This window comes from Ovis aries, chromosome 7, assembly GCF_016772045.2.
Source record: "Ovis aries strain OAR_USU_Benz2616 breed Rambouillet chromosome 7, ARS-UI_Ramb_v3.0, whole genome shotgun sequence".
NCBI lineage: Eukaryota > Metazoa > Chordata > Mammalia > Artiodactyla > Bovidae > Ovis > Ovis aries.
The window spans coordinates 30,559,412-30,582,309 of record NC_056060.1 but is presented as its reverse complement, the minus strand read 5'-3'; the positions used below and the strand labels follow the sequence as shown (position 1 = coordinate 30,582,309).

Sequence of the window (22,898 nt, the reverse complement as noted above, 5' to 3'; positions counted from 1 at the left end):
ATACATCTGGAAAGCCTATAAAAGTTTTCTAGAAAAATGAAGCATTTTTCTCACCATACTTAGAGTACCATTCTTAAAAAAAATTTTTGGCCCTGTTGTGTTTTTTTTTTTTTTATTAGTTTTTTATTTTTTAAATTTTAAAATCTTTAATTCTTACATGCATTCCCAAACATGAACCCCCCTCCCACCTCCCTCCCCATAACATCTTTCTGGGTCATCCCCATGCACCAGCCCCAAGCATGCTGCATCCTGCGTCAGACATATGTTGTGTTTTTATTTTTTCTTTCTTGCTGTGCTGTGCAGCAAGAAAGATTTTAGTTTCCTGACCAGGGATCAAACCCATGCTCCCTGCAGTGGAGCCCCAAACACTGGATCATGAGGGAAGGCCTCCTTCTGAGTTTTAATGTCAGAATGACTAACACAATCCTTAGTGGTGGATTCAAAATGTTGTTGTCTGTTATGCATCACAAAATTCATTCATATACTCATTTGTTCAATAAATATCTATGACCACCTACTGGCAGCTATGTGCCAGGCATCCCACCGGCTTCTGGACATTTGACAATGGATACAACAGATAAGACCGAACTCAATATATTAACTGGAGGAGAGTGGTAAGTAAACAAGCAATTACAATATTTGACAAATGCTATGAAATTATTAGGAAAAAACAGGAGGGGCACTGAACCCGATCTTGAACTACAAGAAGGTTTCCCAAAGAGATGTCAGTCAGGCTGAGTGCTGAAGTGAGCCAAGCAGGAGTTCATCTAGCAGCAAAGGAAATTAAAATATCTGCTGAGAAGATTTCTACATTCTATCAGACCATGATACTCAGGAAAAAGAGACAGAGGAGAGTACATCTGTTGATTGCCAAGCAGTGTGAAAGTGATTTGTATGTATTAAACAACTGATCTTCACAACAATATGTGAAGAAGGTATTGTTGACGCCACTTTATTGAGGAAGAAATACAAAGGCTCAGGGAGGTTAAGCAAGCTGTTTCCAGGAATGGATCCAGAGAGTGGCAAGGCCTGGCTTCAAACACAAGAACAGGATAGATTTCTCCCATTACATCAAGGATTGTTGAATTGGAAAATCATGTTCAAACAACATTTTGCCTTATTCTTTCCAGTCAGTAAGCTTAGATCTTCTTTGAGAGAAGTAGAGAGGTATTAGCTACCAAGTGCATTTAAAAAGATTCCACTGATGACAGTGTGTCAGAATGTGCCCAGGATGGCAGGGGACTGGGCCGAGCTTACAAATGAGATTTCCATGCTCCTGACTCGGTGCTGTTGGGCATTGTTTATGTGCTGTATGGCTGCATGTGGCTCTTCGTAATTTAGGTTCATCAGTGTTTTCATCCAAACTGACCCATTTTATCTTCAACCACGAAAGTGAGCCTAGGGTGTCTGCTTCTGCTTCTTTGAAAGGCCACAAGTTAGAACCCATGTATATTCTGGCCTCAGACTATAGAATTAGTTTTTTCGTTACCTGTCATCATCTCAAAATGAAAATGCACTTAGTAATGTAGGTCAAATTGTCAAAGAACCCACCTTTTGACTAGAAAAGTAGGATGAGAGGGCATTTTTTTTGCTGTCAGCTGCATAAATTTGTATATATATGTAGTCTGAAATATTCTGATATACATATATATATACACACATATATATATACACACACTGATATATGTAAATATACATGTATTTTCTATACAACTGTATACACAGCCCTATATAATTTGGGGCTCTATTATGGCCCAAATGCTGCTTCTCACAGGCAGTCTTTAAACCCCACAGAAGTGGAGACTGTAGAGTTCTAAGGAGCTTGTTAATCAAGGTTCATACCTGGGATGAGGGCCTACTTGCCGGAAAGGCAGCTTAAGTTCTATACTTAATCTGATTTTACAGAAGGTGCCTATTGCAAAATTTAAATTTGTTTGAAGTGAATTAAGACAGAAAAAATTCTTGAAGTTTTGATTATGAAAGAATGAGCCGCACACATGTAGTAATTAGAAATAGCAACACAAAAGGTAAACAAAGCTCTTTCAAACCAAGTAAATTTGTGTTTAAATGTTTCTACCTACAGTCTTATTCATTCCCTCAGAAAAGGGTAAATTTTATGAAGAAAAGTAAAGCTGACTGAGGAGAGAAATGACTGAGGGTGACGCCATCTAGACTGGGTGGCTGGGGAAGGGCCCCTTGAGGAGGGGAAATTTGAGCAGACAGCTCAATGTCATCATAAAGGGCAAGCTTCGTGGAGATCCAAGTGAAGACAGTTCCAAGCAGAAGGATTAGCCAGAGTGAGGGTCTTGAATTAGAAACAAGCAGTGTAGATTCAAGGAAGATGGAGAAAGCTGCCAAGGAAGTTTCAGAGACAGAGAGAACTCTAGGTGAAGGGAGAGCACAGGTGTGGCCGGGTCTGAGGTGAGAGGCAGGCCATACAGGGCTCTGAATGTCATGGTACAGAGTTTGGATTGTATTTTTTTTTTAAATTTTTTTATTGTAAATATTTGCTTTACAATATTGTATTGGTTTCTGCCATACACCAACATGAATCAGTCACAGGTGTACATGTGTCCCTCCCTCTTGAACCTCCCTCCCTTCTCCCACCCCATCTCCCTCCTCTAGGAAATCAATTGCATTTTAAATGTGGTGGGGAGCCACTGAAGAGTGCTAAGCAGGGAAGGGACACGATCTGATTTATATTTTCTGAGAGTCACTCTGCCTAGGGTATGAAACTCTGACTGCAGGAGCACAAGTGCTGATGTAAGAAGGCCAGTTTAGAAACTGCGGTAGAACAGTCCGAGAGAAGATGACGGACAGAGAAGCGACAGCAGGTGGGGTGGCGACGCACGGCGCAGTCTGAGCTGTGGTGAAGGCAGGGCTGAATGGACCTGCTGACGAACTGGTGAGATACGTGGGGCTTTGGGCTTGCGTATTGGGAGAGACTGCGATGCCACTCATTGAGCTTGAGAGGAAGTAAGAGGCTAATAACCTTGAGGAGAAAAGTCAAGAGTTTAATTTTGGATATGTAAAGTCTCAGATATCTGTTAGGTATCCAGGAGGCGATACTGAGCAGACAGCTGGCTAGACAAACAAATGTGTACTAGGGGGAAAATCTTAGGGCTGGGGATAAAAGTTAGAGATAGCAGCATGAGACGGAATAGGAAGCCACAGTCTCTGGTGAGGTCTCCAGGGAACACCCAGGAAATATGTACACAGGAGAGGGAGGAGGGTGAGCACTGAGTTCCAGGGCCTTCAAGCCTAGTGCTGGGAAGATGGGGAAGAACTGGAAAAGGAGAAAGAATACACAGATGGAATGTCAGGGAAAAAAATCTCAGAAGACTGTCTCTTGGAAGCCAAAAACAAGCAAGCAAAAGCTTTAATAAAGAGGGAGGGTGTGGTCAACTTTGTCAGGAGTTGCTTATAGGGTAAGAATATCAATTTACATAAAAAGAAAACTCAGAGAAATATTACATTGAAACTTAGGGGCTTTGAAGTTATTTATATAGAAAAATAGGCTTAGACAAGATTATGATTTTTCAAACATTAACTGAACATTCTTATCACAGGATCCAATGTTTAAAAATAGGGTGACAATTCTGATAATCATTTTGTGATGTATGTATGTCAAATTATTATGCTGTATATACACCTTAAACTTACACAGTGCTGTATGGCAATTATATCTCAAGAAAACTGGAAGAAAATCTAAAAACAGTGTGACATTAGATAACAGTTTTATGTTGACTAGAGGCTTATTACACAAATAACACCATTAGCCTAAACTGCAACCAACACCCTCTTTCTTGAAAGGTTACCTACAGGTGGGAGAGACAATTGCTTCCAACTCTGAGGAATTTTAGCAACTACTGTTGAGTTGTGTTGAGGTGAAAATATGAAAAATGTAGGATTCCCAAACTTTGGTCAATGGGCTAAGTTTTCTTCAGTCAAAATGCCCCATCACTGACAAGTCTTACTTACAAGTAAATGCCTCTATGTTCCACATTGAATGTCAGTATGACCTGCTTTTCTTGGCCTCTCTGCAGACGTTTGGTAAACCAGTGACTGCTGTGTAGAGCATTTTCCTCTTGAATAATCTGGCTTCCCCTTACCACATAACGTGCCCTATAACTATAACATAACTATGTGCACTGACTTGGCATACATTCAAAGAAAGTGTTTAAGAAACATAAGTCAATAGTAGTAATTGTAGCAATAGTAGTAATCATATAAATAAAACATCATTAAAATTTAAAAAGCAGCATGCAAAAAAAAAAATCCAAAATCTAGTCCAAATCAAACTATTAAATCATCCACTGCTCAGAACCACCTCCAGCCATGTGAATAATCCATAGTTTATCATACAGGTGATTTGATTATTTTAATCAGCTTCTAAAATGGTGAGGGCTGAGCACAGAGTAGACAATAGCTGAGTTGTTTTAGAATGAAGACATGCCTTTGGAATTTTTAAGTAAGCTTTACTGTTTTGGATTCAAATTCTAATTGTTTCTCATAAAAGGCTTGACCAGTACCAAAGTGGGAAGACAGTCTTGATGCAAAATGATTGAGTTTAGCAGTTAAAAAAAAAATCCTTTAGCAACCTAAACAATTTGATTTTCTTGTCATTGCTTTCCCTATACTATCAAAAATGATGCTTTCTTTACTATTTCCAACTCATCATAAAATTGCTAAAAATCTGAAATTCAATTTATCACATTACTGCTAATTTGAATAATGGCTGAATAAAAGACAGGAAACGCTGAAGCAGCATTGATTTCTAAAACATTTTGCACTTTCCTCCTCCATCCCTGTAAAGTAAAGCTCGGATGCTACGCACAATTACACAAGAAAATCAAGAAAGCCATTACGTTCAGCATTTTGTCACGATCATTGTTACCATGGCAAAAAGTGGGCTTATTTTAGCACATCTGCTACAGGCGAGGCCCACTGGCCTTTTGTAAAGCTGGGTAACAATATAACGCCAAATTCTGGAGACTGTCACTGTTTTGTTCCAGGGTAAGACTACTGCCCATAGATGTTACTGTCTCTTAGTGAGTTGTTTCTTAGTGAGTCAAACCAATGCCATCCCACCATCGTATTCTTAAAGTTGTTCAGTACCAAGGAACACAGTTAATCTAGGAAGGTTACCCTTTGACCCACCTTCTGGTCTAATGGGTAAAAAAATATGCGATATGAAAGCTTAGGACTCCAATAATAGCAAATGCCGAAGTTTCAACAGTTGTATTGTAAACGTCAATAGAGCTATACTAAAAATAGCACGGATTTAGAAGTGACCAAGACAATGCACGATAACTAGCTGTAGGCATATTATTTCCTTATAAAATTGGAATAAAATCCCATTATCCCAAATAATCTTGTGAATAAAATCCCATTATCCCCAAATCACACTTTCTTGTGAGTATTAACTGAGATAATCTGCAGGCCCAGACACACGAGGGGGCACTTAGTAATACAGCATCCTCCCCCTTCCTCCAACACCATCTTTTTCTTAACCACTGAGATCTCCATGCCTTTGGAAATGTTGGTTGAAGTTGGTAGGTAAATGCTTTTCTATCACTGGAAGGTTAATTTGTTTTGACTTTCATATCGTTTGGATACTTTCCTCAGAGAGCTGAGGATAAAATCCTTTTTTAAGATCCGATAGAAGGCATAACTTTCACATCAAGAGGATAAAAGTCAGTGTCAATAGTATAATATAGATCACATCCTATTATTCATATTTTAAGTGACACCAATTTTATCACTGTAAAATGGAAAATGGAGTATATAATAATTTTGACCTCATGCACAGATTTTTTGTTTTAAAAAGTGAAGCAACATTATGAACGCAGAGAAGTTGAAATTATCTGAAATGAATACATTAATCAAGTCTGTGTATTTACTAGAAACAAAGGCTACTAGCATTTTTACCATCTAAACAAAATATTTTTTTCCTAATGAAATTTCAGCTGAGTATCGTTTATCTTAAGAGAAAAATAATGGGGCCTTACCTATTCCAGTAGCTCCAGAACTGGTCATGCAGGTAGGCATGGTGGCTACATTCATCACCAAATGAGGCTTTGCTTTCAATCCAGTGAATTATGTGCCCTTCTACAGCTAAGGAACAAAGCATTACAAATACAGAGCAAAGGGAAGGGGAGATTGAAAATTCTGACTCTGCCTGGGTCTCTCCATGTTTCACATTAACGAAGAGAGGCTTAACCCTCACCATCATCTAGAGATGTAATTATAAAACAACACATCGTATCTGTTTGTGACAAGGAATGTTTATGCTACAGTCACACCCCTTTTATTTTTGTCATTTACAAAAGTCTCTCTCCTATTCTGAGACTGCCTGTATAAACTGACAAATAATAAGAAAGCAAACCAAAGTGATCCTGGCTTTTCCACAGAACTCTGTTTTAAAAATGCAATATATAGAGAAATGACTTGAAAATGGTAACCAAAATGTCTTTTGAAGACATGCTTATTTCTTCAACATAGGTAAAAGTTTTTAAAGCTTAGGTTTCTTCTGAACCTATTATTTCCTACCACTTAAAAATCTTTTGCAATTATTTCACACATTTGAATACAAAATTATCAAGCTAATACAGATTCTTTGGTAACATTTGTTAATATTAACAAAAATTTTAAAAGCTATGGGAAAAAACACATCACTTTACTCTATAAACAAATGCATAGTAGAGTCTAAGGACTTACCAACTGGTACTTGTAAAATAAAGTCTGGCGTTTTGTCATAACCCCTTGCACGAAGCTGATCTTCATCTACAGGAAGAACAAATACAATTACTTATGACAGTATTCCATTAATAAGACAGCAATATAATTGCTTTTCTTTCTTAAAAATGTGTAAAAATTACTAATGCAGTCACACATATCATTCTTATGTATGCAGTGCTGTGTCAGAATAAATGAACTTTCTTCACAAACTTGAAGTAGAGATATAAAAATGTCTCTTTGTCCCTTCTGCATTTTTATATCTTTATTATAAACATCATTAATTCAAGCTGTCATATGCTACCTTTCTTATAATTGAAAATATACTCAAAATAATGAAATATACTTACTGATTAAAAGAAAAGGTTTCCACCATCATGAATATTGCTAATGTTATCAAGCCCATACTGACAATTTACAGTAAGGCATAAGCACTTTGGCTTTTACAATTATAAAACAAATGCTTTCATTGAAGCAATTAAGAAAGTTTAGTTTCAATTAGTGAAACTATTTCTACATACAAGAACATAAGAGAGAGACAAGGGACAATGAGATCCCCACAGAGCATTAATTACCCTGCTTAATACCTTTGGTCTGCTATTGTTTCTGGCATTTACCAGAGTTTTACAACTAACAATATGTAATTCTGAAAAGCAAACAGGCTTTGAGATTTTTTTTTCTAAGTCTGTTCGATTTCTTGATCTTCTGTAAATATCAATGAGCCATTCAGGAGGAAAGGAGGCAAGAAAACAGAGAGCTTGTCAAAGTTGGAGAAAACTAGCTAGATGCTTGGTTAAAAAAAAAAAAAATCCTCCAATATTTTCTAAAAGCTGTCCTTGACTTCTAATGGCATTACAATGTGATTCTGAAATGAGCAGTTCTCTGTTAGATTTTGGAGTGACCTGGTCATTCAATTCCAGACATGGCTTTCTGTCTTCACCCAACCTCAACTAATGGCCCAACCAAGTAACAAGGAAGGCTGTGTGGTCTCTTAACATCTACTGGGCTGTTGACATTGTCATGCATCCCATTCGCCTTCCTGCATCACCTTTGATTAAAATTAATGACCCATTCCCAGTGTTGGGTAGCTTATTTCCAATTCATTTGTCAGGCCAAGACAGTGGTTTCATGGCCAACGTTCAGAAATTCTGTTTTAGAACACTCTTGTGTACATCCTGAAAGGTCAGCACTTTAAACATAAATAACCTTTTAATGATGAGATACACTTAAACTATATATTTAATTACACTTGGTTAAAGTTGGTATCCTTTACTGAAATTCTGAAGGACTGATGCTGCAATTCAAAACAATCTCCTCTGCTTGAAAGATAAAAAAATACCAACATAACTGTTGAGATAAGGAAATAAAGTAATCTTACTTTAAAAACAAGAGAATTTAGAAAACTGGACTGTAAATGAACAAGACTGAAAAAATTTCTATCCTCTCATGCATTCTGGCTACAAGAATGCTTAATGGAAAAGGCATTTATTAAATCAACCCAAGTGCCTTGAGCTGATGTTTCAGGTAGCTGATGAACAGTTTTAAAAGCTGTGAAAGTCACTCAGTCATATCTGACTCTTTGTGACCCCATGGACTATACAGTCCATGGAATTCTCTAGGCCAGAATGCTGGAGTGGGTAGCCTATTCCTTCTCCAGGGTATCTTCCCAACCCAGGAATCAAACTGGGATCTCCTGCATTGCAGGAAAGAATCCGCCTGCAATGCGGGAGACCTGGGTTTGATCCCTCGGTTGGGACGATCTCCGGGAGAAGGGATAGGCTATCCACTCCAGCATTCTGGCTGGAGAATTCCATGGTCTGTAAAGTCCATGGTGTGGCAAAGAGTCGGATACAAATGAGTGACTTTAAAAGCTGGGTTGACATTAAAGAAGAGAGATTAATCGTTTATTAAAACTATCCTAGTTTGATCAACCTTTTCAGGTGTTCAAAATCTGTTTCAGAAGGAAAAATTATGATGTTTCTGACAGTGGCTAAAAACAAAATTTCAAAGGTCACCAAGCAATCCAAATGCACACACTAAAATCCCTTAAAAGGCAGTTATACTCCTGTTCAGTGCACCCAAATTACTAACACAGTACCTACAGTTTAAATTTCATGACTTACTTAATGCGAAAAATTTAAAAAAACACCTAAACTCCTCAAACTGAACATAAACATCAGAGAATCTCTCCATCTTTCTGGAGAACCTCAAACTGTAACACAGTATTCTTATACTTTCTCTATACTGCCCCCACATCCCTCAGTCTCAGTGTAAAGGTGATTCAACTGTTCAGTTCAGTTCAGTTCAGTCGCTCAGTCGTGTCCGACTCTTTGCGACGCCATGAATCGCAGCACGCCAGGCCTCCCTGTCCATCACCAACTCCCAGAGTTCCCGGTGGTGTCCATCAAGTCTGTGATGCCATCCAGCCATCTCATCCTCTGTCGTCCCCTTCTCCTCCTGCCCCCAATCCCTCCCAGCATCAGAGTCTTTTCCAATGAGTCAACTCTTCGCATGAGGTGGCCAGAGTACTGGAGTTTCAGCTTTAGCATCATTCCTTCCAAAGAAATCTCAGGGCTGATCTTCAGAATGGACTGGTTGGATCTCCTTGCAGTCCAAGGGACTCTCAAGAGTCTTCTCCATCACCACAGTTCAAAAGCATCAATTCTTTGGCGCTCAGCCTTCTTCACAGTCCAACTCTCACATCCATACATGACCACTGGAAAAATCATAGCCTTGACTAGATGGGCCTTAGTTGGCAAAGTAATGTCTCTGCTTTTGAATATGCTATCTAGGTTGGTCATAACTTTCCTTCCAAGGAGTAAGCGTCTTTTAATTTCATGGCTGCAGTCACCATCTGCAGTGATTTGAGAGCCCAAAAAAATAAAATAAAACATGTTTCCAATGTTTCCCCATCTATTTCCCATGAAGTGATTGGACCAGATGCCATGATCTTTGTTTTCTGAATGTTGAGCTTTAAGCCAACTTTTTCACTCTCCTCTTTCACTTTCATCAAGAGGCTTTTTAGTTCCTCTTCACTTTCTGCCATAAGGGTGGTGTCATCTGCGTATCTGAGGTTATTGATATTTCTCCCAGCAATCTTGATTCCAGCTTGTGCTTCTTCAGCCCAGCATTTCTCATGATGTACTCTGCATATGAGTTAAATAAGCAGGGTGACAATATACAGCCTTGACGTACTCCTTTTCCTATTTGGAACCAGTCTGTTGTTCCATGTCCAGTTCTAACTGTTGCTTCCTGACCTGCATACAGATTTCTCAAGAGGCAGGTCAGATGGTCTGGTATTCCCATCTCTCTCAGAATTTTCCACAGTTTATTATGATCCACACAGTCAAAGGCTTTGGCATAGTCAATAAAGCAGAAATAGATGTTTTTCTGGAACTCTCTTGCTTTTCCCATGATCCAACTGTAACTGTAGTCAAAAGACAGCTTCTAGAAACCTGTGCCACCACCAGCAATACTACATTTTTTCTTTTTTAAGTAAAGAGGTTATTCCACACATCTGAAATACTTTGTTACTATGCACTGGGTATCATCTCTGTTTTTTATTTTCTAAACTCTGTCTTACCTCCTCTGTTTCAACCTTCACACTATTCCTTTCAACCTAGATTTTCCTTTACTTGGCAAAATTCAGAGAAAATGACAGGACAAGTCTAGGGAGTGGTATTCATTCAGGAAGAGCTGTCCCTGCTCACCTGGTCTCAGCCCCAGGAGATGGAAGTTTCTATCAAAGATCACCGTACTGGGAGATTTGTAACTCAGCCCCATCTATCTGACCAGATTTCCTGGCCTTTGCATTATGCTCCATTCCTGGTTCTCAGATGGTTAAAGATTCCTTACCATGATCATTATCCCAACCACTGGGTATGGATGCAAAATTTGGTTGATCATCTGGTGGATCAGTGTTCAAACTCTAAGGTCTAGAGGCTACAGCTTACTCATCACCCAAAACACTACCTCTGCCTCATTCCTTGTTCATCCCCTTGTCTTACTGTGCATAGGCCTGGCTCCCACCACAACCAGAGCCTGAAGCCTCTGCTCTGAGGACAGGAAATGTTTCTTTCCATTCTTTAAAACCCTATTCACTGCTCTATTCTCACCATCAACAAACACCTGTGTGTGTGTGTCTGCGCTCACTTGCGTTCAACTCTTGGCGACCCCGTGGACTCTAGCCTGCTAGGCTCCTCTGTGCATGGTTTTTCCCAGGCAAGAATACTGGAGTGGGTTGCCATTTCTTCCTCAAGGGGATCTTCCAAACCAGTGTCTCCTACACATCTCCTGCATTACAGGCAGATTCTTTACCACTGAGCCACCAGGGAGGCCAGTTGGCACATATTTAATACACAAATGGGTAAATGAATAAAATATAAGTACATTTTTAAGAGTACCATGTCTTCAGCAAAGCTGACCCAGACTGACTAATTTTCTTTCCTGATTGAAAAGACAGCTAAAGTGACCCCAAGTTCGAGGTGGGAAGTTTTCCTATTTTGTTTGCTCTGCAATATTTTAAACAACATTGGATTTATCCATTCGTTAATGTTTGGGCAGAATTCCCCCCATAAGCAATCCACGTCTGGTGCTGCTATAAGGTGTAGCTCTTTGGTTACTTTTACTACCTTTTTTTTTTCTTTTGAGGGTTACTGATCTGTTTAGATTTTTTTTATCTCTTTTGTAATCAGTTGTTCAATTTTTATATTCCTTGAGAATCTTAAGTTTCATCAGAGTTCTCAGGGCTTTTTATACATACTGGAGCCAAGTGGTTACTTATGAGTCTCTGAACTTTCCAAGTGGAAAGCTGGATGTTTAAGTAACTTGATGTTTTCTTCAAGAAAAAATGATGAAGACTGAGAAAGAGGAAAGAATAACATTAGTTTAAAAGCCTGGGAGGAGAGTTTCAGTAGCACTTTTAGTATAACTCCTAAAATTGTTGGGGATCAATATGAAATCAATCTCCAAATCCTGTATATCTAACTTACTCAGTGAATGTAGCAAATATGAAGTAGGGCTCTTCTGACTTAACATATATTGAAAATGCCCAATATATCTCATAAATACTAAGCTTGTTAAAAGGCTTCCCTGGTGTCTCAGTGGTAGAATCTGCCTGCCAATGTGGGAGGCACGGGTTTGATCCCTGGGTCAGGAAGATCCCCTGGAGAAGGAAATGGCAATCCATTCTGGTATTCTTGCCTGGAAAATCCCATGGACAGAGGAGTCTGGCAGGCTACAGTCCATAGGGTAGCAAAGAATGGGACATGACCTGGCCACTAAACAACAAGAACAAGCTTGTTAATGTCATAGTCCAAGTATTCATTATCAAAATTAATATAAAAGTAGTTTCACTTAAAAGAAGACTCATTAGCCTCTAGATCCACAAAATGTAGGATTTTTAGATAAAGGGTACCTCATGAAACATAGTACTTCTGAGCTTATAGAGTCTTCTGCCATTCCAACTTACACATGATACAAAGAAAGAGGTCAGCAGAACTGACTGCCAACACCTTTTCGTTATTGTTCAGTCACTAAGTTATGCCCAACTTTGCGACCCCACAGACTGCAGCATGTCAGGCTTCCCTATCCTTCATTATCTCCCAGAGTTTGCCCAAACTCATGTCCATCAAGTCGGTGAAGCCATCCAATCATCTCATCCTCTGTCATCCCCCTTCTCCTCCTGCCCTGAATCTTCCCCAGCATCAGGGTCTTTTCCAAGGACTTGGCTCTTTGCATCAGGTGGCCAACCACCTGGGTCTTTCATATAGCCAGATACAGATAGGAGCCCATCTCAACCAAGCTCTGGTTTGTCCCAACAGACCATATACAATTTTTAATTATGGCAAATATTTAAATTTCATCATATGTAATACTTATGAAGTGGCAAAAAGAATTCTCATTTTCCTCCTGGAAGGTTTGAAAACACAAGAGCGGGGATGGGTCTTGGACATTGTTTAGCTGACACCTGCCTGAAGAGGAAGTGAACAAAATCAATGTTTGATTTCTAGTATTTTAATGGTCCTTTCTCCAATATAACTAAAAAACCAATGAAACCGCATCTACAGATAAAAGTGATGCGAAATTTTTCAAAACAATCCAGTTCTTCATTTATTTTTAAGTTGTCAGGCTTGCCTTTGGAGGACATTTTAAAAAAGGAATCACATAAATGTAAAGATCACTGTGAAAGTTTAATTTCTCTGGCCTTTTAATTACCCTCCCCTCTAAATGCCCAAAATATCCACAGCAATTAAGTACTAATTACACAATTTCTTTCTTTTAAAGAAAGGGCTGATTTTGAGTCAGAGAACAAAACACATCTGAAACTAGTTAACATATACTTAAGAATCATAGCAGGGCATGAGGACTATAAGAAAAAGTTTGAAGTTTTACATTTTGCTTCCTTAAAAGGCTTTAAATTTAAGAAATACAGTTATTCTCGGAGAAATTATGTAAAATTCCAGTTCATAACATCTGAAAATGAAAAGATAACATTCTGACATGGCCTTTTATCCACGAATTTGTCAAAAGGTTTCTAAAATCTTAGGTTAAAATACCTTGTATGGCAAAAAGAATCTTTTTAACGTCGATTACATTTTTCATTAAATTGGGGAAGGGCAAAAAAGACACTTCAATACAAATGAAATCTACAGTATATTTTTTCTACTCTAGTATTTTGTTTTTCTGTGTGTCTTTTTAAATCCCAAAATACTGTTTCATTCAATAATTGGAGCTGTGATCTTCATATCCCATGCTTTCTACCTAATTAAAGAATTTAGCAGGGTTTTGATAATAGATATTATTATGCTATGCAAACCATGTGCAAAGGTACATAGAACAGATATGCATTTAATGGGGAGACCGAGATGAATAAAATTTTTAGAGGACCTAAAAATTTCATTATGTCCATTAGTTTCAACCTTTTCCCCCAAAGCCTCTTATCAAAGCCACTAATAAGGAATACAACTGACTGCTCTGACCTTATACTTTGTTTATGTCTTTAGGGGACAAGGGCTTCCCTGGTGGCTCAGAGGTTAAAGTGTCTGCCTGCAGTGCAGGAGACCTGGGTTTGATCCCTGGGTTGGGAAGATCCCCTGGAGAAGGAAATCGCAACCCACTCCAGTATTCTTGCCTGGAGAATCCCACGGACACAGGAGCCTGGTGGGCTACAGTCCACAGGGTCGCACAGAGTCGGACACGACTGAGCGAATTCACTTTCACTAGTGAAAACTAAAGTGCCCTAAAGACAGGGAACAAATCGGCGGGGGCGGGGGCGGGGCGGAGGCGGGTGTCACAAGTCAGAACAGTGCAAAGTGAGGCAGGGTAGGCTGGTCCCCACTGACTGATGGTTCTGGAGACAGAGAACATGAATATGACAACAGAAACAAAACTCTTCCTTCTGTATCTTACTCTGTTGCTGTCATCCCACAGCCGCTAAGTCGTGCCCGACTCTTTGCGACCCCATGAACTGCGGCAGCATGCCAGGCTTCCCTGTTCTTCACTATCTCCTGGAGCTTGCTCAAATTTATGTCCACTGAGTCTGTGATGCCATCCAACCATCTCAACCTCTGTCGTCCCCTTCTCCTCCTGCCCTTAACCTTTCCCAGCATCAGGGTCTTTTCCAATGAGTCGGCTCTTCTAATCAGGTGGCCAAAGTATTGGAGCTTCAGCTGTATCACTCTAAATTCTTTTGGTTTACCACAAGAGAAGGGACAAGTCAGAAGTCAGCATGGTAGAGTGAAAAAGAATTCCAGACAAATTGTTCGGGGCGGGGTGGGGGGGGCGGTGAAGTAATAACTGTGATGCGAGGTCTGAGGCAAGTTTCCATTAAACAGAACAGGCAGACTGATGGTCACAGAGTCCTTTGTAACTCCAAAATTCTGTGCAATGGATGAATGTCAGCCTTTGCCTGCCCCAGCTCTTTTAGCTGTTGTCACTGATGTGAGAACCTGTTGTGCCTGAACTAATCTCGGTGGAGGGAGGTGTATTAGTTTGGAGGCATACAAGAGATCTCTACACACTGATACACAAACACACAGGACCAGGGAACCCATCTAACAATAACAGTAACAGATGTGACCCTTCAGTACTTTTTGTTTATGGGGAATAAGGTTTCAACCTATAGCTAATTTTTTGTGGGGTGAGATATTCGATTTTTTGTCTTGTTTCCTGCCCTGCCTGGCATCACCAACCTACTCTCACAATTGATTTGGGTGGGTGGTGAAAGACATAACCCCCAACCACTGGCCCCAGGAGTGGACACGTGACCCAGACTAGCTGATCAGAGCCCATTTTTAAGATTGATTATGGGGCAAAATGAGAAGCACCTCTTTCCCCCTGGGATTATGAACTCTACAGAGTAAACAAATTAGCAATTGCCAGGGATCACCTTTGTTTTCTGAGAATGAAGCCTACATTGGAAAAAAGAAACGCAAAATGGGAAAAAGAGGAGATACTGATGACATCGTTTTGTCTTCTAAATTCCAGACACATCAGAAGCAAACTTCTTTGGATGTCACAGGTGTTATCTCTGAACCAGTATTTCTCCCTTTTGTCTGTGCATATAATCTAGTTTGACTAGATCTCTGTCACTTACAACCAAGGTAGTTCTAATATCATCAGTGGCCAAGAAAGCAGATGTTGGCTTATGTGAGTTATCTAACCAGAGCAATGGTTGAGGGAAGAGCTGTGGGCTTCAAGCAGCAAGACTACCATCATAAGTGAATAGGCTAACCTGTCTTCAAAGTTCTAAAGAACCTTTCAGCAGCAAACATGTATCTGTGGTTCTTTTCTCTTGGTCCCAGGGAGAAGCATGCATAAGCAAAGTAAATAAGATAAATAAGTAAAAGATGGTCCCTCACCTTGACAATTTCTTTAGGAAGGGGAGAACAGACCCCATATTCTCCACATTCTGCCCCTCAAAATAATGTTCCTGTTACCTGGAAAACTGCATCTTATTTTAACCTTTAGTTAGGAATTTAAATAGTTGATACTTTCGGAAATATCTAACCATCTTAGTTCCCTTTAGCCTACGTAACCCTATGTTTTATCTCTAGTCTCTTACCCTCAATGGCTAACATTTGCATGTATACACGGTCTCAGTATTCTGAACTTCGTCTGTTCCCACTGCCTATTCTTCACCTGAAGTCATAATTCCACATCACATCATAATCACTTCCCTGGAGCACTGCTGCTTTAGATAGGGAATAAAGCAGCAGGAGTAGAAAAACTCTCAGAAACACAGATCCTAATTTTTTACAGCAATGGATATCCTTCAGTAAGCCTATTTGGCTTTATACAGACTGCACCCTCCTGGAGTTCCACAGAGTAGTACATGAATGCTAGAAAAAGCACCTATGTAAAATATGCTGGTCTGTCACAAGGCAAGACCAAACATGGTAGGGTGCGGCAGGATGAAGCAAATGCCTCTCAGGTGTCACTCAAAGTAATTGTTAGCTGCTACTAATAGGGCAACATTCACTGGAAAGAATAAAATATCTCTGGAACCATCCTTATTAAGCCAAACTTAACAAGAATTTGCACCAGACAGTGGCTATGGAAGTCACTAATGAAAGTCCCTCCGACCTGGAGAAATGCCAACCCATGGAGGATGAATGTTTGTCTTCAGCCTTTGGTACACGCTCTTTCATATTTTCCCTCTCATTGCAAACATTCTTGTTGTCTTCCGGCTGTCACTATTTTTCTTTTCTCCCTTGCCTTGTGTCCAAATCTCTCCTCTCACCCCACACTCCCAAAAGAAAGAGAGACAGAGGCTATAAAATAAAATATGCTATCATTAATTACTTGAGAGATACAAATTAAAACATCTCCATCAGACAAGATACATTTTCTACTTCACTGATACTAGAAATGGAACAAACCCTTAGCAGAAGGGATAAGGATGGTCACAATGCCTAATTGGTCTATTTCCTTGTGTCTCCAAGCCTAAAAGTGGGCAGCAAGCTCTTTGCATCTTGTGAGACTTTAAATGCACATCAATAAATGTTCATTCTAAATTAACTATACTTGGAAAGAACTGATTTGTACTTATTTGAAAATTTCCTGGGAAGATCCATGTTTGACTTGTTTTATTTATTTAATTTTTATTCCTAATGGTACATGCCCATAGCAAGTACCCAAAAGGTAACAGTTTGCTGCACCAAAAGAAACAGTGATTAGCTTAGTGGTAATCCAGCCAGGCTAATGAGTTCAGCGAGCCACCTGAGAAGCACATGGAAGTAGGAAGAGGCTGCTAAGAGAGAGCAGATGAGTAAGATGAGTAAGTAAACTTCTATTGCTACTTCAGGAAAAGTTGCTTACAAGCCAGTAGCATTTTCTTCCTATGTTGAAGGTAACTATTGATTTTTAACATAATCTGTACCTTCTTTAAAAATATTCACAGGAGAAGCAGGACCACAGCCTTGAATGCATTTATTTTCACTACCAAGACAATCAAGTGAGATGCACTAGACGAAAGTGCATTTTTGCTGGGACGGACAAGGCAATAGTGTGTGTGAGCTGGAGGGAAGGCGTGCTTATCATCATCTTCAAACTATTTATGGTATTGTTCCTGGCACGCCTGGTGGTTCAGACAGTAAAGAATCTGCCTGCAATGCAGGAGACCCGAGTTCAATTCCTGGTTCAGCAAGATCCCCTGGAGAAGGGATAGGCTACCCACTCCAGTATTCTTGGGGTTTCCTCGTGGCTCATCTGGCAGAGAATCCACCTGCAATGCAGGAAACCTGGGTCTGATCCCTGGGTTTGATCACTGGGTTGGGAAGATACCCTGGAGAAGGGAATGGTTACCCATTCCAGTATCCTTGCCTGGAGAATTCCATGGACAGAGGAGCCTCGTGGGCTACAGTCCTTAGGGTCACAAAGAGTCAGACACGACTGAATGACTAACATTTTCACTGTTTTTCACTTCACTTTCCTGGCATGCACAGAACATACTTGGCAAAAGTTAACTGAAAAGAATGACTGAAGAATGAATAACAGAATTATGAGATCTCTGAGGAAACTGCTAGAAACTACCTGTACTCATTTGCTTGTAATTTGTTTGTAACTTGACCATAGCTACAAAAGCAGGGCCTTCATTTGACTTACGTCTAGGGCTTAAAATAGTACCTGATTCAGTAACTGATTGCTGGAATAAATATATGAATAAAATATATTTTCTAGTTGGAGAATGTAAAGTCATTTATTCAACATTGACTCTTTTTGAAACTGAAAGTGAAAGTGAAGTCGCCCAGTCGTGTCCGACTCTTTGCGACCCTGTGGACTGTAGCCCACCAGGCTCCTCCGTCCATGGGATTCTCCAGGCAAGAATACTGGAGTGGGTTGCCATTTCCTTCTCCAGGGGATCTTCCCGACCCAGTGATTGAACCCAGGTCTCCTGCATTGCAGGCAGACACTTTAACCTCTGAGCCACCAGGGAAGCCCCACAATGTAATTTTGAGAAGTACGAAATGGATAAATGTACAACATAGGATAAATCCATAAGTACACCTAAACCTTCAACAAAAAGGAGACTTCATTTTTCCTTTCCAATTGTAGTGCCTGGTTAAATCCTGTGTACCTGATTATAAGAGCCGACTTATTGAAAAAGACCTTGATGCTGGGAAAGACTGAAGGTAAAAGGAGAAAGGGGCAGCAGAGGATAAGATGGTTGGATAGCATCACTGACTCAGTGGACATGAATTTAAGCAAGCTCCTGGAGATGGTGAAGGACAGGGAAGCCTGGCGTGCTGCAGTCCTTGGGGTCACAAAGAGTCAGACACAACTTAGCAACTGAACAACAAATCCTGTGCCATGGCAACTGTTCAGTATGTGGTTATGAATCAAGAAAATTTAAGAAATTATTAGGGTTATGATAAAAGCAATTTATTTTTATTTTTCTCTTCTATCTGACCTCTCGGTTTTAGAGATGTCAGATAAAATACGTATTTTATAAGATGACATATAGAGCACAATCGGTGGAAAATTTAAAATAAGATAAAAAATTTCAGGAAGTCATAATTCTTAAGAAGGGGTAATATATAAACAATAAGAATCCTTGTCTTTTGAAGTAGTCCAGATCTGAGGGAAGGAGGGAAGGAAAAAGAAAGGGAGAAAGAAAGACACAGAGGGCACTGATTGATTTTACTTTCACTTATTAAAAAAAAAATCAAAGTAAAACAAACACGCCTGCAATGTCTCTGCAACAAAATTCAAGGCGTACACAAGAAAATATGAAATGAGATTAGTAGTCTATTTCTATACTTATATTTTTGATGATTTATCTAAATTTACCTGGTACAGTACTCCAGATCTGATTATTCATCGTGAAGGGAGTATTTACAAGGTAAAAGAACAAACCCATAATGATACTCCATAAGAGGCTTTGGGTTTTCAGGTTTTAACCATAAATAAACATGTATTAATTCAGTACTACATTAAAATGCTTAAAATGCATAGAATAACAACTTTGAATACTAATGAGGAAATGCTTTAAAACAGGACTGAGGTTACATGAAGAGAGCTAAATACGAGTTAAGGATCATCTTTGGTATGCTTCAATAAAAGAATTACTGTTAGATCCTACAGTGCAGAGGAACAGATGAGCCCATTCCATTTTAAATCCCCTTTCTGAGCGTGCTAGCAAAGCGCAGTGACTCCCTGCTATGCCTCTGCACTGCCTTTGTCAGCGGTGGCCAACACGGTCTAGCGCCTTCAGTTCCTAGAATCAAGGGAATCGAACACCTGGGACTAAGTGTCAGCCAAGAGTGAGCCCTTTGCTCTTCCTCCCTGTTTGGGTCTTCCAGTCTTTAGGAAGGAAGCAGAAAAAAACTAGATTAAGCAAAGAAGCAGTGCAAGGGCTTGACTACCCTTAAGCAGATGGTGTCTAGAGAGTTACACCAAGTGGTCTTGAAAATATGACTGCTCAGTTGCTGGCTTCAAACAACACATTTGGCCACACCTTATTGGCCACTGAGTGGTCAATACGATCAGATACTTTATAATATTACTGAAACTCCATAGTCTACAAAGTACTCCATGGTGCAGCACAGGACATTCATTCCAATTGGTTCTGAAGGCATTATACACCATATTTTTCATTAGATTTTAAAAGGTAATTTCTATCTAATTCACCCTTTTCCATACACTGAATATTTCAGTTGTTCTTCTTATACAAAAAAAAAACTTGTTGCTTTTACTTATCAAAATTTAATTTAGTAATCTAAGGCCACTTTCCTAATTTATCAAGTGTCTTCAACTCTTACTGGAGAATATTTATGGTATACCCCCCTCTTAAAATTATCAACCATTTACAACACATTCAACTCAAATCTTCAGGTCATCAATAAAAATACTGAATACTAAGACTTAAAACAGATTTCCTACAGGACTGTTTTCAACATCCTTTCCCAACTTGACATAAGATCATTTGACTTCCCTTGGCTAAGTCTTGTTCACTTTGGATGAAAAATTATGTAATTCAACATCGCTTAATTTTTTTACCCTAAAAAAATATGCTATGCAAACTCTTAACATAAAATAGATATGTACAATAATACAATCTGTATAGAACCTTGAAAAATTACAACATTTAAAATGGAGAAGAGGATTTAATTCCTGGTAGAGTGCTTTACTGGAGAAGGCAATGGTAACCCACTCCAGTACTCTTGCCTGGAAAATCCCATGGATGGAGAAGCCCGGTGGGCTGCAGTCCATGGGGTCGATAAGAGTCAGACACGACTGAGCAACCCACTCCAGTACTCTTGCCTGGAAAATCCCATGGACAAAGGAGCCTGGTGGGCTGCAGTCCATGGGGTCGATAAGAGTCGGACACGACTGAGTGACTTCACTTTCACTTTTCACTTTCATGCTTTGGAGAAGGAAATGGCAACCCACTCCAGTGTTCTTGCCTGGAGAATCCCAGGGACAGGGGAGCCTGGTGGGCTGCCGTCTCTGGGGTCACACAGAGTCGGACACGACTGAAGCGACTTAGCAGTAGCAGCAGCAGAGTGCTTTATGGTTGCTATGAGCAGTTATCACATGTATGCCTTTTGAGGCTTAATTTTTAATGCCTAAGAGATGTTGAAAGAAATAACAATCTGTAATAAGATTCCACGTTGGAAGACAAACACATATGTACCTGTGAGATTTTAAAAAATCATACTCATATGATGACAATTCACTTTTGGCATAAAAATAATAAAAGCTCAATATTTCATTTTCAAGTGAAAGTACTAGGCAATTCCATACATGAGACAAAAATACCTAACATGAATTTTTCTAACCATTCTTTTCAATATATAAAGCATTTTATGGACAATATTTCTTTTGTTTCCTTCTCTCATAAGGCCTAGATTATGGTTAATATCTCATGACACCAAAAGTAATACTGCAACAGATATTAAAGTATTTTTTCAGCCACTTATGCTATAAAATATTAATTGTAAGCCTGTGCATGTGCTGTGTATACAAGGGATTAGGTAACTGAGTTCCTGCTCAGTTCTAAATCAATAAAAGATAACATGCACAGCATCCGTCACCATTTGCTCTTCCTTTAGTACATAATAACTGCAAGTGGAAGATTTTTTAAAATATATATTTAAGCACTCACGGAGATATACGCTGGAGAAGACGTAAGCAATACTTACCTAGGAAGGATAGGTTTTTCTCCAGAAGCAAGTCCCTCAGCAGGACTTCATGCTCATGACCAATGGCACTGGGAAGTCTTAGTTAAGGAGCGTAACATTGGTTGAATTATACCACCAGAAAAAATTGCTAATACCAGGGCTATACTCTGAGATGAAATGGAAAGTAGAGGTAATTATAAACATCCTTTATGCTATGCTAAAAACCCCTCAATTCCATTTAGGACCATTTATTAAGCACTAAGTGCAGTTAAGAATACCAACTAGCTTTTGCCCTAAGAATTTCTAGTCTTACAGAGTTCCATAAATCTTCTGTGAGTTCATACTTGTCACAAAGCCAGCATTTAGCAGCTCTTATTTTCCCAGTCCTGATGCTGGGAAAGATTGAAGGCAGAAGGAGAAGAGGGTGTCAGCGGATGAGATGGCTGGATGGCATCACTGATGCCATCAACATGAACTTGGGCATACTCAGGGAGATGGTGAGGGACAGGGAGGCTTGGTGTGCTGCACTCCACGGGCTGCAGAGTCAGACACAACTGGGTGACTGAACAACAACAACCCTTCTAGTCTATGACTGGTGGTCTTCTGCGACTTGGGAAACCAAACAACTGACTTGTTGAGAAGTATACGTACTCTGGAGGCAAGACATCCCAGTAAACGGCTGTGGAGTAGTGCGTCAGTTCAGAGGCTGTTTCAAGTCTTTCTCTTGTGTGTGCAAGTTTTCACCATTATATGGTGTATATAAATACATACATATGCTCATATAAATTTTTTGAGTGCTATTATGAGGCAGGCAGTATATCAAGTATGTTATTTTCAGTGTATTTACATGTTTTTTCATCCTCACAGTTATTATTATCCTTATGTTACAGATGAGGAAAACAAGGCTTAAAAAGGAATTTATATAAGATCATATGGTCAGTGTGTGGCAGAGCAGAGAATCAGAACAAAATCTCTGCAAAGCCTGTATCTATGACCTCTGTAGAGCTACTTAAAATATTAAAATTAATTACATAAAGATAATTGATATTAACTAATGCTGCTGCTGCTTCTAAGTCGCTTCAGTCATGTCTGACTCTGTGGAACCCCACAGACGGCAGCCCACCAGGCTCCTCTGGTGTGTACAAAGTGTGAAAAGGAGTGTTATCCTATTCTCATACTATAATTTTGTCAAAGGTGTTTGGTAATACAGGCAGACTTTGGAGATACCATGGGTTCAGTTCCAGAAAAAAACAAATATTGCAATAAGGCAAGTTACATGAATTTTTTGGTTTCTCAGTACATATGAAAGTTACTATTACACTATAGCCTTTTAAGTGTTCAACAGCATTATATCTAAAAAATACATACACTCTAATTAAAAAATATTTTATTGCTAAAAAACTGCTACCATCACCTGAGCCTTCAGCAAGTCCTCATCTTTTTGTAATTATAATACCACAGATCATCACAGCAAATACTATAATAATGAAAAACATTAAAATATTGTAAGAATTACCAAAACGTGACATAGAGACA

The 22,898-nt window shown here is 39.4% G+C and overlaps 1 protein-coding gene across 10 annotated transcripts in view; it reads right to left on the bottom strand.

Moving 5' to 3' along the window:
* Window positions 1-22,898, bottom strand: part of CDIN1 (CDAN1 interacting nuclease 1) — a 234,008-nt gene that overhangs the window by 101,328 nt on the left and 109,782 nt on the right. For all 10 annotated transcript variants that reach the window (XR_009601350.1, XM_004010430.6, XM_012181160.5 and 7 more), the window contains 3 exons: window positions 21,384-21,451; window positions 6,721-6,786; window positions 6,012-6,117 (listed from right to left, as the gene is read on the bottom strand). Coding sequence is in view for 9 of the 10 variants with exons in the window: in XM_004010430.6 (XP_004010479.2) it covers window positions 6,012-6,117; window positions 6,721-6,786; window positions 21,384-21,451 (240 nt within the window). In the remaining variant the exon portion in view is untranslated. The remainder of the gene's footprint in view (window positions 1-6,011; window positions 6,118-6,720; window positions 6,787-21,383; window positions 21,452-22,898) is intronic.